Source organism: Gopherus evgoodei, chromosome 2, assembly GCF_007399415.2.
Source record: "Gopherus evgoodei ecotype Sinaloan lineage chromosome 2, rGopEvg1_v1.p, whole genome shotgun sequence".
NCBI lineage: Eukaryota > Metazoa > Chordata > Testudines > Testudinidae > Gopherus > Gopherus evgoodei.
In genome coordinates, this window is record NC_044323.1 from 9,160,653 (window position 1) to 9,176,363 (window position 15,711).

The following is a 15,711-nucleotide window of genomic DNA, read 5'->3' on the forward strand; positions in this document are numbered from 1 at the left end:
TGATTGTTTTAGGAATATACTTGATTTTGTACCTTATGTAATGTTTCAGATATGAAATATAGATATTACTAACAAAGGTGCATCCACCAGGTTAGTCTGTCTTTGATCTCTAGGGAAATTCTCAGTGTTATCAATGGGATCTGTCCATTAACAGCAGACAATTCTGTATATGCACCATACATAGTAGAATCTACCATACACAACATGAAAGAACAATGTGCAAATTTAAAACCCCATTCTGAGATCCTTTATTCTTAGAAACATCAGAATCATCATAATGCTTCATGCCATTAGTCCAGCTACTCTGATACTCTGTCTCAGATACTGGTCAGCATCAGATGATTCAGAAGAAAATTCAAGAAACATCCTTGTAGACAATTATGGAATACCCTCCCCAAAGAGTCTTGTGGCACCTTATAGACTAACAGACATTTTGGAGCATGAGCTTTCGTGGGTGAATACCCACTTCGTCGGATGCATCCGACGAAGTGGGTATTCACCCACGAAAGCTCATGCTCCAAAATGTCTGTTAGTCTATAAGGTGCCACAAGACTCTTTGCTGCTTTTACAGATCCAGACTAACATGGCTACCCCGATACCTCCCCAAAGAGGAAGTTTTTTTCCTAAATCCCATCAGTTAGTGGTTGGTTTATGCCCTGAGACATGAGGGTTTATATCCCTTATATTTTTTATTCTACCTAATGTAATTGTGAATATTCTTATTATACGTATAAATGTATGAGCCTTTTCCGAACCCAGTCAACCAACCGGACCCTATGACAATTTTATGGCAATAAATTCCACTGATTATGTGCTGCCTTAAAAAGTATTTCTTCTTTCAGTTTTAAATATTCTGATTTCAACTAAATTGGTTCCCCTTATTCTTGTATTATTAAAAAAGAAAAGGGATTATCTGACTGACTTTCTCTATATATTTCATTGTTTTATATACCTGTTGCATGTTCCCTCTTATTTGTCTCCTCTCTAAACTGAACAATCCTAATCTTTTCACTCTTTCCTGGTATGTAAGTCTTTCCATGCATCTAGCAATTTTTGTTGCCTGCCTTTGGACCCCTTAAATTTCAGTTTTAAAAATATATATAGTGGTATAATATGTCTGTGATAATGGAATAGGTTTTATGGTTGATTTGGTGTGATTAACCTGACATTTCATCCAAAACTCAAACTTAACACATATTTTCAGTTCAAAAATTTGGTTCCAAGAATAAAAAAGTTGGGGCATCTCTGCAGTTCCTGGTTACGTCCCAAATATTGCAGAGATATGTTTATTGTGGTATTACTTGTAGTGCCAAAAGCAGGATGTACCTGTAAATCTTCTAAGATTTCCAGCCAGCCTTCAGGACTGAACAGGTTCTTGGAATCACTATATCTGAACTGAACCTGTTGAGGTTCACCCGTGCACTACTTCATGTGTATAACTGAGCAGGGTAATCCAAGAGCCAGTTCCAGTGATGTCTAAGAGCCATACTAGTTAATGTTACTAGTACTGAATCAAAAGGGCTAAGAAGAATCCATGAACACTGTGTATGTGGTGTGGAAAAGTCTTGTATAAAGAGATCAAAATCTTTCAAGGCATGGATGGAATGATAATAATCTTTGGACTTTGGCCACTCATTAGTTTTAGAAGCAGTTGCATCTTGAAAATGCCATAGCCTTGTTCGAAATGAGCGGACTATACAATATACGTCAGTTAGGGGCGATGGGACATACAAGCAGGACAATGGAAGGAAGTTCTAATTGCTTCTGTAGGTGCAAACAATATGGGACTTCAGAAGTGTATCTCAGATTTTCAAGAAGAAACACATCTGCATTTCAAATCATTTCTGCTAGGGAGGAAACAACCACCAAACATATAGCTATAAGATTTACAACGATTATTAATCATACTGTCACTACAATTCCCCATTCCCAAGAAGTTAGCATGCGAGCTAGATGTTTGTTTACAGTACAATAAGAGGTGTACTGTTTAACGGGCCTAGCACACTTTAGGCACTGTATAGACAGCAAATAAATATAGGTACTGACATTGCATTGTATATTTTTGTCAGCTTGCAATGCAGTACGTTGAAGACATGTAGCATGTGAAAGGATCATTAATTTTGATGTTCTGGTAATAAACTGTCTAAAGAACCTTAATAAATAAATTATTGTAATTAATGATACCACTTCAATAGCATTTTCCATCTGTAAGTCCTGGTCCACATTGCTGCCTAACTCGATGTAAGTTACGACACTCAGGAGTGTGAAAAAATCACCACCCTGAGCAGGGGCGGTTCCAGGCCCCAGCACACCAAGAGCGTGCTTGGGGCAGCATGTCACAGGGGGCACTTTGCCGGTTGCTGGAAAGGCAGCAGGCGGCTCTGGTGGACCTCCCGCAGGCATGCCTGCGGAGGGCTCACTGGTCCCGCAGCTCCGGTGGACCTCCCTCAGGCACGCCTGCGGGAGGTCCACCAAAGCCACAGGACCAGCGGATCGTGAGACCAGTGGACCCTCCGCAGGCACGCCTGCAGCAGGTCCACCAGAGCAGCCTGCCACCCTCCCGGCGACCAGCAGAGCGCCCCCCACGGCATGCTGCCGTGCTTGGGGCAGCGAAATGTCTAGAGCTTCCCTGACCCTGAGCACCGTAGTTTATCTTGACCTAACGCAGTGTCTACACCGTGCTATGTTGATGGAAGATGCTCTCCCGCCAATTTAGCTTCCACTTCTTGGGGAGGTGGAGTACTGAAATCAATGGAAGAGCGCTTTCCCATAGACTTATCGCCTCTTCACCAGACCTGCTAAATCAATGCCACTGAATCAATCACAGCAGCGCCAATTTAGCAAGCCAGTGTAGACAAGCCCTATGTCTTAAAGCACTCTACAGTGGTGAATATCATTGCCTAAATTAAAGATGGGGAAGCTGAGGGACTAAGAATTTTGTCCAATGGTACATAGTGCATCAGTGGTTCAGCTGAGTATAAAATCCAAGTCTTCTGGCTCTATTCCCTACGTCAGGTCTCAAGTCAATGAAAATATGCTGCTCAAGTACAAGGCCATTAAAAAGGGGGGATTGCTTCCTTTTATTACCCTATAGGGCTCTTGTGCATCTTTACGGTGTGTCATTATCAGTTTTTCCTCTGTTATGATAGTATGGAAGTATTACAGTAGAGTGGGAGAAAATATTTTGATTGGAGGCTGAAAACATAAAATCAAGTTAGATATGGGGTTTGGATCATAAGCAATAGTTTGTAAAGAAAACGGTCCAGTTAGACACCAAGGTTCTGATTCAGGAAAGCGCTTAAGCACGTGCTTAAAGTTAAATTCATTCTTAAGTGCTGCCCTGAATGGGAACCTATTTGCATAAAGCCATAATGATAGCTTTGGGCTTCCAGATTGTTCTCAAAGGTTGTACAGATGAACTATCATTACTAGATGTATTTTCTATTTTCAGCTTGCACTGTATTTACAGAAACATATTTGCTCCATTTGGAACCCAAACGCTGAGGTTAAAACTCCCCTCCCTATGCCCAATTATTTGTAGCCATCTCTATCATCACATATTATTCTTTTTAAATGTTTTTTTGCGATGGTAAGTTCCCAGTGTAATTCTTTTGCTTTGTACCAGTTAGGGAAATCCCTTCACGACAAAAATACCTCAGTGGAGCCCTTCTATAGTTATAAAATATCCAGTGGCCTGTATGCACTTTTCTGATACTTTCCAACACTGTCTCAGAAGGCTGTTGTTAGAGGCAGGACTGGTTAAAATACACATTACAGAATGATATCATCATTACATATAATTAATCTCATTTTGCCTGGGCTCAACTGTATTATTATATATTAACTTTGAGTCCCGTTGGAATTATAAGCATTACTGTGCCATTAATCTCAAAGAGTTACACAAACTCTATAGGTAAGAGCCTCAGCTGATATAAATTCTCATCGCTCCATTGGCAATGCTCCTTTGAAATCAATGGAGCTAATACAATTTATATCAGCTTACCATCTGCCCTAAAACTCTGTATCCATTCATCTGCTCATATCCATCCCTCCTATTAAACACACCAGTACATTACAGCCACTGCTGATAAGAAAATACAAATGAATCACACAAGAGTTTAGGAAAAGTAAAGAAAAAAAACATATTTAACTGAAACTGTAGTGGGAATGGGGATTTCTAGTGAGATGAATCCAGGTTCTATCCGGTTTTTAAGAATGCACATAAAGAAGTTCAAAAAATGTGAAGAAACAAAAATACTTGAATACTGGACACAAGGGTTTGAAATACTTAATTAGGTGGACATCAGATGGGTTACACTCATGTTAAAAAAACAATGCTCCATAACGGTTTGTGTTCTCAATCTGTTGACTGCAAGAATCTGCAAACTCAAAGGAAAATCCATGCCCTGTTGTTAATGGAAAACAGCTGAAAATCGCACACTAAATCCAAAAACCAGGCATACATTTACTACAGGGGAAAATGCTGACATAGCAAAATAGCATAAAACTGTTCATTATTTATTTTAGATTTTCCTTATGTTTGTTAGCTATAAAAAAAGAAGTGTGTGTTTAAGTTAGGGCTGGTTCCTTAATCCTGTGGTAAAGCTGCAGTAGTAAATTGATGACATCACACCCATTTTCATGGCAACACTGTTACATTAACAAACACACAATTAGGAGTCCACTACAGAAATAGAATTTGGGCTAAGAAGGAGAAAAACTCCTCTTTGAATGTAAAGATCTCAAATAATTATAAAGGAGATATGAGGAATGACAGGACGAATGAATGGCTTTTTGTACTAATGTACTCCAATGCATCATCAGGGATCTACAACCCATCCTGGACAATGATCCCACATTTTCACAGGCCTTGGGTGGCAGGCCAGTCCTTGCCCACAGACAACCTGCCAACCTGAAACATATTCTCACCAGTAACTGCACACCACACCATAGGAACTCTAGCTCAGGAACCAATCCATGCAACAAACCTGGATGCCAACTCTGCCCACATATCTACACCAGCGACACCATCACAGGACCTAACCAGATTAGCCACACCATCTCCGGTTCATTCACCTGCATGTCCACCAATGTAATATACACCATCATATGCCAGCAATGCCCTTCTGCTATGTACATCGGCCAAACTGGACAGTCTCTACGGAAAAGGATAAATGGACACAAATCAGATATTAGGAATGGCAATATACAGAAACCTGTAGGAGAACACTTCAACCTCCTTGGCCACACTATAGCAGACCTTAAGGTGGCCATCCTGCAGCAAAAAAACTTCTGGACCAGACTTCAAAGAGAAACTGCTGAGCTTCAGTTCATCTGCAAATTTGACACCATCAGCTCAGGATTAAACAAAGACTGTGAATGGCTTGCAAACTACAAAACCAGTTTCTCCTCCCTTGGTTTTCACACCTCAACTGCTAGAACAGGGCCTCATCCTCCCTGATTGACCTAACCTCATTATCTCTAGCTTGCTTGCACATATATACCTGCCCCTGGAAATTTCCACTACATGCATCTGACGAAGTAGGTATTCACCTACAAAAGCTCATGCTTCAAAACCTCTGTTAGTCTATAAGGTGCCACAGGATTCTTTGCTGCTTTTACAGATCCAGACTAACGTGGCTACCCCTCTGATATCTGGTAAATTTGAGAGTGTTTTCCATTCTGTTCTGTTTCATAAAAGCCCAAGGTTTAATTTTTAATATATTCTGAGTTAGTTGTTGTTGCTTTGTTCTTTTTTTTTTAATGGAACTTTTTGCTTTTGAAATTGAAAAAAATGGGTTTGAATTTTTCGGATTTGACCGGGGCATGGGGGAATTCCATTTACAGTTACAGGGGAGCAGTAACTAGAATTCTACAGGGGTGGCTGCCTTTCAGTGAGGCCATGCATATGCATTTTGCAAATAGTTTCAAGATCCTGAGGGATGAAAGGTGCCATGGAAATGCAAAGCATCTGCTTTCCATAGCCAAAGAGAAAATGCTCTGAGACTGTCATCATCTAGACACAACAGTTAAAGGCAGCCTCAGCACTTGATTTTAAGTTGTGTTTGCTATACATTTTCTCCCAACATTAGCAGAACTAGAGCAGTAGGTGTGTTAGTTCTATCTTTCTGCTGTGTTTTCTCTTTACAGTACCTTTTAAAGGAGAACAATTCTTCATAGAAGCACATGGAAGATGACCTCACAGAACAATGCGTCATTTTGAAGCTGATTTATGCTATGTAAATATGTATTTTTAGACAATCAAATCCCTCTATCTAGCTACAACGCTCATCAGTGTGGGACCCCTCACAGACTTTAGCTCAGGTTCAGACTATTGTGATGGACATGGAGACGAAGCAGCATTGTGAGGTGTGGGTAGGGAACAAACTTTACCTGCACCAGAGTAGGAATAGCCAAAATGTGACCCTCCCTTTATTTTCTCTAGTGGAAAATCATGACCTTCCCAGTTATTTTCTTGAATGGAATATCAAAATATTTTCTCTAGTTGCTACTTCAGACTTGATCTCTGTCCCCGTCACTGAAGCTGAATTTTAGTTTAAACTTTTACTAATGTCTATTGAGTCACAAATCTATGTGGCACCTCTTGATTGCCCCTAGCTCCATGCTTTCTCATTGGTTTAAAACCACAAAATAGAGCTTAGACTGTGGAACGTGGGTATTTCAAATAGGTCCAAGTTGCTTATTTTTGCACTGGAGGTAAATGACAGCTATTTCCCCCTGCTGCTCCCTCTGTTATGGCCGCCGGAAAATGGGCAGTAGATTACATGATGGCACAAGTTTTTATACAACAAAAATCTCAACTATTGTAAAGAACAAAATTAACAGACACATAGGTGAACATAATTTGCTGGAAAATAGTCAACGTGGTTTTTGTAAAGGGAAATCATGCCTCATCAATCTACTAGAATTCTTTGAAGCGGTCAACAAACATGTGGACAAAGGAGATCCAGTGGATATAGTGTATTTAGATTTTCAGAAAGCCTTTGCCAAGGTCCCTCACCAAAGGCTCTTAAGCAAAATCAGCAGTCATAGGATAAGAGGGAAGGTTCTCTCATGGATTGGTAACTGGTTAAAAGATAGGAAAAGAAGGGTAGGAATAAATGGTCAGTTTTCAGAATGGAGAGAGGTAAATAGTGTCCCTCAGGGATCTGTACTGGGCCCAGTCCTATTTAACATACTCATAAACAATCTGGAAAAAGGGCTAAACAGTGAGGTGGCAAAATTTGCAGATGATACAAAACTACTGAAGATAGTTAAGTCCCAGGCAGACTGTGAAGAGCTACAAAGATCTCACAAAACTGGGTGACTGGGCAACAAAATGGAAGACGAAATTTAATGTTGATAAATGCAAAGTAATGCAGATTGAAAAACATAATCCTAACTATACATATACAATGATGGGGTCTAAATTAGCTGTTACCACTCAAGAAAGAGATCTTGGAGTCATTGTTGATAGTTCTCTGAAAACATCCACTTAATGTTCAGCATCAGTCAAAAAAGCGAACAGAATGCTGGGAATCATCAAGAAAGGGATAGATAATAAGACAGAACATATCATATTGCCTCTCTCTATATCCATGGTATGCCCACACCTTGAATACTGTGTGCAGATGTGGTTGCACCATCTCAAAAAAGATATATCGGAACTGGAAAAGGTTCAGAAAAGGGCAACAAAAATGATTAGGGGTATAGAATGGCTTTTGTATGAAGAAAGATTAATAAGTGTGTGACTTTTCAGCTTGGAAAAGAGGCGACTAAGGGGAGATATGATAGAGGTCTATAAAATCATGAGTGATATAAAGAAAGTAAATAAGGAAGTGTTATTTACTCCTTCTCATAATACAAGAATAAGGGAACACCAAATGAAACTAATAGGTAGCAGGTTTAAAACAAAGTATTTTTTCATGCAATGCACTGTCTACCTCTGGAACTCCTTGCCAGAGGGTATTGTGAAGGTCAATACTATAATGGGGTTCAAAAGGGAGTTAGACAGATTCATGGAAGCAGGGCCGCCTAGAGGATTCAGGGGACCAGGGGTCTTCGGCAGTGGGGGCCGAAGCGGAAGGACCCCCCGCCGCCGAATTGCCGCTGAAGACCCGGAGTGGAAGAAGCTCCGGGAGCCCAAGCCCTGCGAGAGTTTTCTGGGGCCCCCAGAGCAAGTGAAGGACCCGCTTCTGGTGGGATGCAGGACTTTAAAGTAGGCCTCTGAATGGATGGATCAGTGCCAGCAAGGTCCTAATAGAGCAAAAGACTGTGCCTAACATTGCATGGATGAGTAAGATGTTTGAGGAGGAAGTTTGAAGAGATGTAACAGCATCTAAGGTAAGACTGCAATTATTTCTGATTTTTTTCACCACTAGCAGTCAAAATGCAGTTACAATCGTTAGCAACTAGCATTGCTTCTCAAACCAGAGGCAACAACAAATCATGAGGAACTCACTCAGGAATTCTCTCTTGCCTCTTTCCATTTGTTATCAGTTCCACAGCTGAGGGTTATGTGAGCATGCGGTATGATAAAATCATAAGCAAAATATAAAGAGCAGCATGAAAGCACAACCCTTCACCTTTCTTACTTGTGTAGATCTATTAAAAAATGCCCATGATCTTACTGAGTTACAATGACTGCTGGACACAGCTGGTCAAAAATGGGAATTTCTGTCCTGTGGGAAATTCCGTAATTTGTTTTCATCCTGAATTGTGGTGAAAAGTCAAAACTTTCAAATTTTTATTTCTGAGTGAATTTATGAACTGAATTCAAACATTTTATTTCATCTGGTTTGACACTCACCTATGTAACTCTGAGCTGAGCAGAGCCTCGTGGGAGTTGTAGTTCAAATGCCTTGTGCCCCCATTCTCTACCATGGGCTGGGCTCCTGCATCGATTCAACCAGAGGAGAGACTGGAGTCCACTTTCAGAGATCAGTAGTCCAGCCAAGGACTGTAGCCTATAGAGAAGTGTGGAACGAGGCACCCAAGCTACAACTTCCATGAGGCATCGTGATCACTCAGACACACTTTAATATCAAACTGACCTGAAATGAAACATTTGATTCAGTTAGAGGAACCAAAATATTTTGATTTGGGCTGACATATTTTGTTTTGATTTTCTCAATGTAAAATTGAAAAATGTTGGCAAAATTGAAATTTTTGCATGGAAAGTTTTAATTTTGTGGCAATTTCATTTTCTGTGGAAAAAAATATTTTAACAGAAAATTCCCGATCAGCTCTACTCTGAACAAGGCCCCCCTTAAGTATAACCAGAGCCATCCCTTGGGTAAGACAAATCAGGGCAACTGCTCCAGGCAACGTGCTTTGGTGGACCCCACACTTCGAAATCACTGTGCCAGATGGGATGAGGACAGCAGCTGTCTGCCTTGAGCAGTGAGCAGAGCAGGCAGAGGCAGCCAGCAAGCAGGAGGCAGCCTGGTTTGTCTGGCCTTGTCTTCCCCCAGACAGCTGGGCTCCCCTGTGGCACCTGCACACAGATCACGCAGCCCCTGCCTCCTCCCTGGGCTCTTGGGCCCCTGCCGGCCTCGGGGAAGTGCTGGAAGGAGGGTGCTGCGTACGCAGCTCCCCAGCCCCATGCACCCACCCTGGTCTGCTAGTATTCGAATGCTGAGGCCAGGGAGTGTGGAGATCCCAGTCAAAGCTGGGCAGGAGGCAGCACTCTCACCCAGTGGAAGGGCACCCCGGGCACCAGTGGATGCGCTTTGCGCCAGGTAAACTTCCTCGACCTACACCCCATGGAGAAGCTGGAGCCCCATTGCCCCCACCAGCGCGCCTGCTGCTCCATCCAGAGCCCCCATGGGAGACCCAGTGCACCCCCTGCCCCAAGGGGAGCCCATATAAGCTGATTTGTCCTGGGCCCCACACCCCCTAGGGACAGCCCTGAGTATAACAGTTCTCCCTAGCCTTTGAGTTCTCACCCAGAACTATGTCAGTTATGTAAATCACAACCACTCACTACATCTGTGCACCAGCCACTAAATGGCACATATTTCTGAAAGATATGAATAGTGAGGTCATATCTCCTATGATTAGGACATCTCCACTCATCTGTAATTGAAATATACATAAGAAGGTGTAATTTGCTATTTAAAGGCTGTGCAGAGGTTTGAGTCCACATTTCACTGTCTTTAACGTTAAATTCCTGTTTCTTATAAACAAAAGATAGAGTTTGGTACTATTTACTTTCACTACCTCACTCAAGGCCAAGAAAGCAGCACTGTTTCTGAAGGTGGCCCAGTGGGATGGTGCTCGATCTGGCATTTAAGAGAGCTGGAGTTTGTACCAGCACTGCAACTGTAGATCAGATTTATAAAGGTATTTCAACACCTGAAAATGCAGATCAGTGCCAAGTGGGATTTTTCAAAAGTGTCTAGGCACCTAACTCCCACTGAAATCAGTTACAGATAAATTGACGTGGCATAATCCTTCTGTTAGGATTTCAAAAATAACAGGAGAAATGACCTCACTGCTTGTATCATTTAGAAATAGGTACTAGTTAATGGCTGGTTCCTGGACTGAAATCAGTGGGAGTTTAGGCAGCTACGTGCTTATGAAAAACCCACTTGGTATCTAAATATCTTTTAAAATCTCATGCCTGTGTGGCCTAAGAAAAGACAACACATCTTTTTGGGCCTCAGTTCCCCAGTCAATAAAATGAAGATAATGCTACTTATGTTATAAAATACAGATATTATTAGTATTAAACCAACTGTTTGGGGGTCAACTCTGCATAATGGCAATGGAACCGTAGTGGAATGTTAACGTGAAGTCAAATAAAAAAAAACAATGAAAAAAAAAACCGGAAATCCTGGCCCATCATCTCAGGCATTGGCACTCTCACTGAAGGACTGTCTGGATATGTGGACTCTCTACTCAGACCCTATGCCACCAGCACTCCCAGCTATCTCCGTGACAACACTGATTTCCTGAGGAAACTACAATGCATTGGTGACTTTCCAGAAAACACCATCCTAGCCACCATGGATGTAGAGGCTCTCTACACAAACATCCCACACACAGATGGAATACAAGCTGTCAGGAACAGTATCCCTGATGATGCCATAGCACAACTGGCTGCTGAGCTCTGTGCCTTTATCCTCACACACAACTATTTCAAATTTGATGACAATATATATCTCCAGATCAGTGGCACCGCTATGGGCACCTGCATGGCCCCACAATATGCCAATATTTTTATGGCCGACCTGGAACAACGCTTCCTCAGCTCTCGTCCACTCACGCCCCTTCTCTACCTACGCTACATTGATGACATCTTCATCATCTGGACCCATGGGAAGGAGACTCTGGAAAAATTCCACCATGATTTCAACAGCTTCCACCTCACGATCAACCTCAGCCTGGACCAATCTACATGGGAGGTCCACTTCCTAGACACCACGGTGCACATAAGTGATGGGTCACATTACCACCACCCTATACCGAAAACCTACCGACTGCTATGCCTATCTTCATGCCTCCAGCTTCCATCCCAGGCACATCACACGATCCATTGTCTACAGCCAAGCACTGAGGTACAACCGCATCTGCTCTAACCCCTCAGACAGAGACCAACACCTACAAAATCTCCACCAAGCATTCTCAAAATTACAATACCCACACGAGGAAATAAGGAAACAGATCAACAGAGCCAGACGTGTACCCAGAAGCCTCCTACTGCAAGATAAACCCAAGAAAGAAACCAACAGGACTCCACTGGCCATCACATACAGTCCCCAGCTAAAACCTCTCCAACGCATTATCAGGGATCTACAACCCATCCTGGACAATGATCCCACACTTTCACAGGCCTTGGGTGGCAGGCCAGTCCTCACCAACAGGCAACCTGCCAACCTGAAACATATCCTCACCAGTAACTACACACTGCACCATAAGAACTCTAGCTCAGGAACCAATCCATGCAACAAACCTTGATGCCAACTCTGCCCACATATCTATACCAGCGACACCATCACAAGACCTAACCAGATCAGCCACACCATCACCGGTTCATTCGACTGCACATCCACCAATGTAGTATACGCCATCATATGCCAGCAATGCCCCTCTGCTATGTACATCGGCCAAACTGGACAGTCGCTACGGAAAAGGATAAACGGACACAAATCAGATATTAGGAATGGCAATATATAAAACCTGTAGGAGAACACTTCAACCTCCCTGGCCACACTATAGCAGACCTTAAGGTGGCCATCCTGCAGCAAAAAAACTTCTGGACCAGACTTCAAAGAGAAACTGCTGAGCTTCAGTTCATCTGCAAATTTGACACTAACAGCTCAGGATTAAACAAAGACTGTGAATGGCTTGCCAATTACAAAACCAGTTTCTCCTCCCTTGGTTTTCACACCTCAACTGCTAGAACAGGGCCTCATCCTCCCTGATTGAACTACCTCATTATCTCTAGCTTGCCTGCATATATATACCTGCTCCTGGAAATTTCCACTACATGCATCTGACGAAGTGGGTATTCAGCCACGAAAGCTCATGCTCCAAAACATCTGTTAGTCTATAAGGTGCCACAGGATTCTTTGCTGCTCTATTAAGTGCAAATCAACATCTCACCTATTGTCCCACATGCTGGTGACCCTCAATGGAATGTAACACAGGCTATCTTAAAGAATGCTTCTAAATTAGACCCCGAATGTATATTACACTAAACAACTGACTCACATAGTGATCACTGCTTCCTGAGTGACATCTGACCATATAAAATGGAATCACCATCCAAAACTGAAATGAAGTAAAACTGCTCAGGCTATCAGAAAATCTGCTAGAATTGGAGAGCCAGGAACAAAAATGGACTGTAGAGCAGTAATGATGAGCCTGTTATTTTGGTTGTACTTGTTATGTGGCAGACACACTAGAATAGACTAACCCAATTGGCACAGTACACTTCACCTGCTGGCTGGATGTACTGCGTACCTCACTGCAGATGTCACACAAACCAGGCTCCATGTGGTCCAAAGGACTAGGCTGAGTAGGGTGACCAAATGTCCCAATTTTATAGGGACAGTCCTGATTTTTGGGTCTTTTTCTTATATAGGTTCCTATTACCCCCCACCATCTGTCCCGATTTTTCACATTTGCTGTCTAGTCACCCTAGGGCTCAGCATCTTTCTACTAGAACACTTTCCACAGAGGACGCCCTTAAAAACTCACCAGTTATAGATTAGGAGCCTGATCTAAAATTAACAGAAAGCCTCTTACTGATTTATTGAGCTTTTGATAAAGCCAAACATAGGAATCAGTCAATATCAGCAATATTCCCTCTACTTGTAAGAGACAACACCTAGAATACTGTAAATGCTGAATTCATATTATTTAGTGGGCCAACAGACTGTCTGTGGAAACTAGAAAGTTTTGAAGGGTTACCACTCCCTGCCTGTGTTACACCTTTCACATGGCTAAGGCAACTCTGAAGTTTATGAAAGGGGAATATAAAAATACTCACAGATCGATAGATCTTGTAAAGATAACCGACAGGGTAAGAAGAATGCACCCAAATGGACCAGTTTCAAACTGGAAAAAAAAAAGTTCCACTGTATTTACATGTGTTTGTTTATTGAATATGATTTTCAGCCCCAGCATAAGGAGATGCACCTCCAACTGAGGTCAATAAGACTCACTTCCATTTACGTTATGGTCTGAATTTGGTCCTTCATCTTTTTCAAACATAGGACACATCAGCGTCATATCCAAAAAGCTGTTTATACAGTTTTCTACAAAACATTAAATACTGAAAAAATAACAGCTGAACAATGACAAGTTTCATTTTCTCTCCTTGTACCATACCTGATGAATATTCTGCTGAAGAAAAATGGTCAGATCTTCACATTTTGTGACACTATGTAGTATTAGCTGGAAAAAAATGTAAAATAATGCAATTAAAACAGATAACAAGAAGCTGGTATAACTCAAGCCAAAATTATTTAAGAAACCCAATTCTGTATGTTTGGCCAGATTCTCAGCTGGTGTAAATTGGATCGGATCCATTGAAGCCCGTGATGTTCACTACTCTCACTTTTTTTAGCAATGTTACTAAAATGAGAGAGACAACATTGGTGAGGTAATATATGGTGAGGTATTATCTGACCTACCTTGTCTCGCTCATATTCGGGGACCAACACGGCTACAACAACACTTAGCAAAATAATATATTTTAAATCCTATTTTAGCTATAAAAGTCATATATTCTGAGAGCTCTTTTAAAATGCTAGTTCCTGATATGTGAAATTTATTGCATGGAAGTTCATTATTAATTTAAGAATGATCTGTGGGAGAAAGGGCAATTCTTGGAACCAGCTTAGAAATACCAAATCATTGGAGATTTTTAAGAGCAGGTTAGACAAACACCTGTCAGGGATGGTCTAGATAATACTTAGTCCTGCCTTGAGTGCAGGGGACTGGACTAGATGACCTCTCAAGGTCCCTTCCAGTCCTACAATTCTATTATTTCAACAGTGTCTGTTCTTTATCATTGATTTACACCCCTAGATTTTGAGGGGAGTAATAATCTTGAGGCCAAAACATGGGACTCAGGGTTGGGAGAGAAGGTTATAATTCTGACATTGCCATGGATTTCCTGTGTGATTGTGGGAAAGCCATTCTTCCCATTGTCTCAGTTTTTGAGGATAAAAATATTTCCCTAATTCACAGAGGTATTATTTGTACGGCTTAATTCATTATTGCTTTACTGGATTATTAAATCAATTTGAGATCTTCAGCTGGAAAAAATGTATAAGTGGAAAGTATCTGGTTTACAATTAATTATTATTATTTAATCAGAAAAACAAAGGGAAAGGAATATTGTAGGAAGGACAAGAAGGGAAAATCAGGGTTTCTATCTCTAACAGTGTTGTGAGGAGCTATGGAAGGATCCATTTCCAGTAACTAGAGGGGAAACTGCTATTAAATGGGGCCTGGGAGAGAAGAGGGAATGAAAGGAAAGGAAAAAGGAGAATGTCAGAAAGCCCAATTCCCTTTAAAGGGTGTGGCAGTTTGGGAGCCAATTATGTCACTTCCTCTTTGATTCTCTTCTGACACTGGAGTAAATTAGAGTAATTACAGTGGTGTCAGTAGAGTTAAATGTTGGTGAGACAGAGGAGAATCAGGCCCATTGCACTTATATAAGGGAAGTTACAAAATATATTACAGGAAGATTACACATAAAACCTTACTGTTTCGAAGATTCCATCCGCTTTGTATTTTCCTGCTGGAGTGAACTGCTGCCTTCCTGAAGACCTAAAGAGGAGAATTAAATAAACAGCAGTTCAGTTTAGAAGAACCAGCAACACAGCAAAGAGAAATCCGTGGGCTGTAATGAATTGGAAGACTAAACCAAAAAAAAGTAGCATTAAATAAAAGACCTTTGGCTTTTAATATTACTTTATCTGAGCTCTGATAGCCTTTAGATTTGTTTGCAATTGATCAGTTCATGTTTCAGTATCTAGAAAGAAGAAAGGTATAGATTGAAGAACTTACTGAATTTTTTCACTGCAACAAAATATAAGAACAATAATATTATCACAAGAGTGGAACAGACATTCAAAGTCTCTTCTGAGATACCCATTGTAGTTTGAAAAAAATTAAAAATATAATTACAATAGTCAGGGAGCTGCTTTGGGAAAGTTCTACTTCCAGATTAACAGGAAGGAATTCTCATCA

The 15,711-nt window shown here is 41.3% G+C and overlaps 1 protein-coding gene across 2 annotated transcripts in view; it reads right to left on the reverse strand.

The window, feature by feature from the left end:
- Window positions 1-15,711, reverse strand: part of MINDY4 (MINDY lysine 48 deubiquitinase 4) — an 87,756-nt gene that overhangs the window by 26,877 nt on the left and 45,168 nt on the right. For both annotated transcript variants that reach the window (XR_003998721.1, XM_030549971.1), the window contains exons 11-13: window positions 15,225-15,288; window positions 13,840-13,905; window positions 13,499-13,566 (exon numbers count right to left, since the gene is read on the reverse strand). Coding sequence is in view for 1 of the 2 variants with exons in the window: in XM_030549971.1 (XP_030405831.1) it covers window positions 13,499-13,566; window positions 13,840-13,905; window positions 15,225-15,288 (198 nt within the window). In the remaining variant the exon portion in view is untranslated. The remainder of the gene's footprint in view (window positions 1-13,498; window positions 13,567-13,839; window positions 13,906-15,224; window positions 15,289-15,711) is intronic.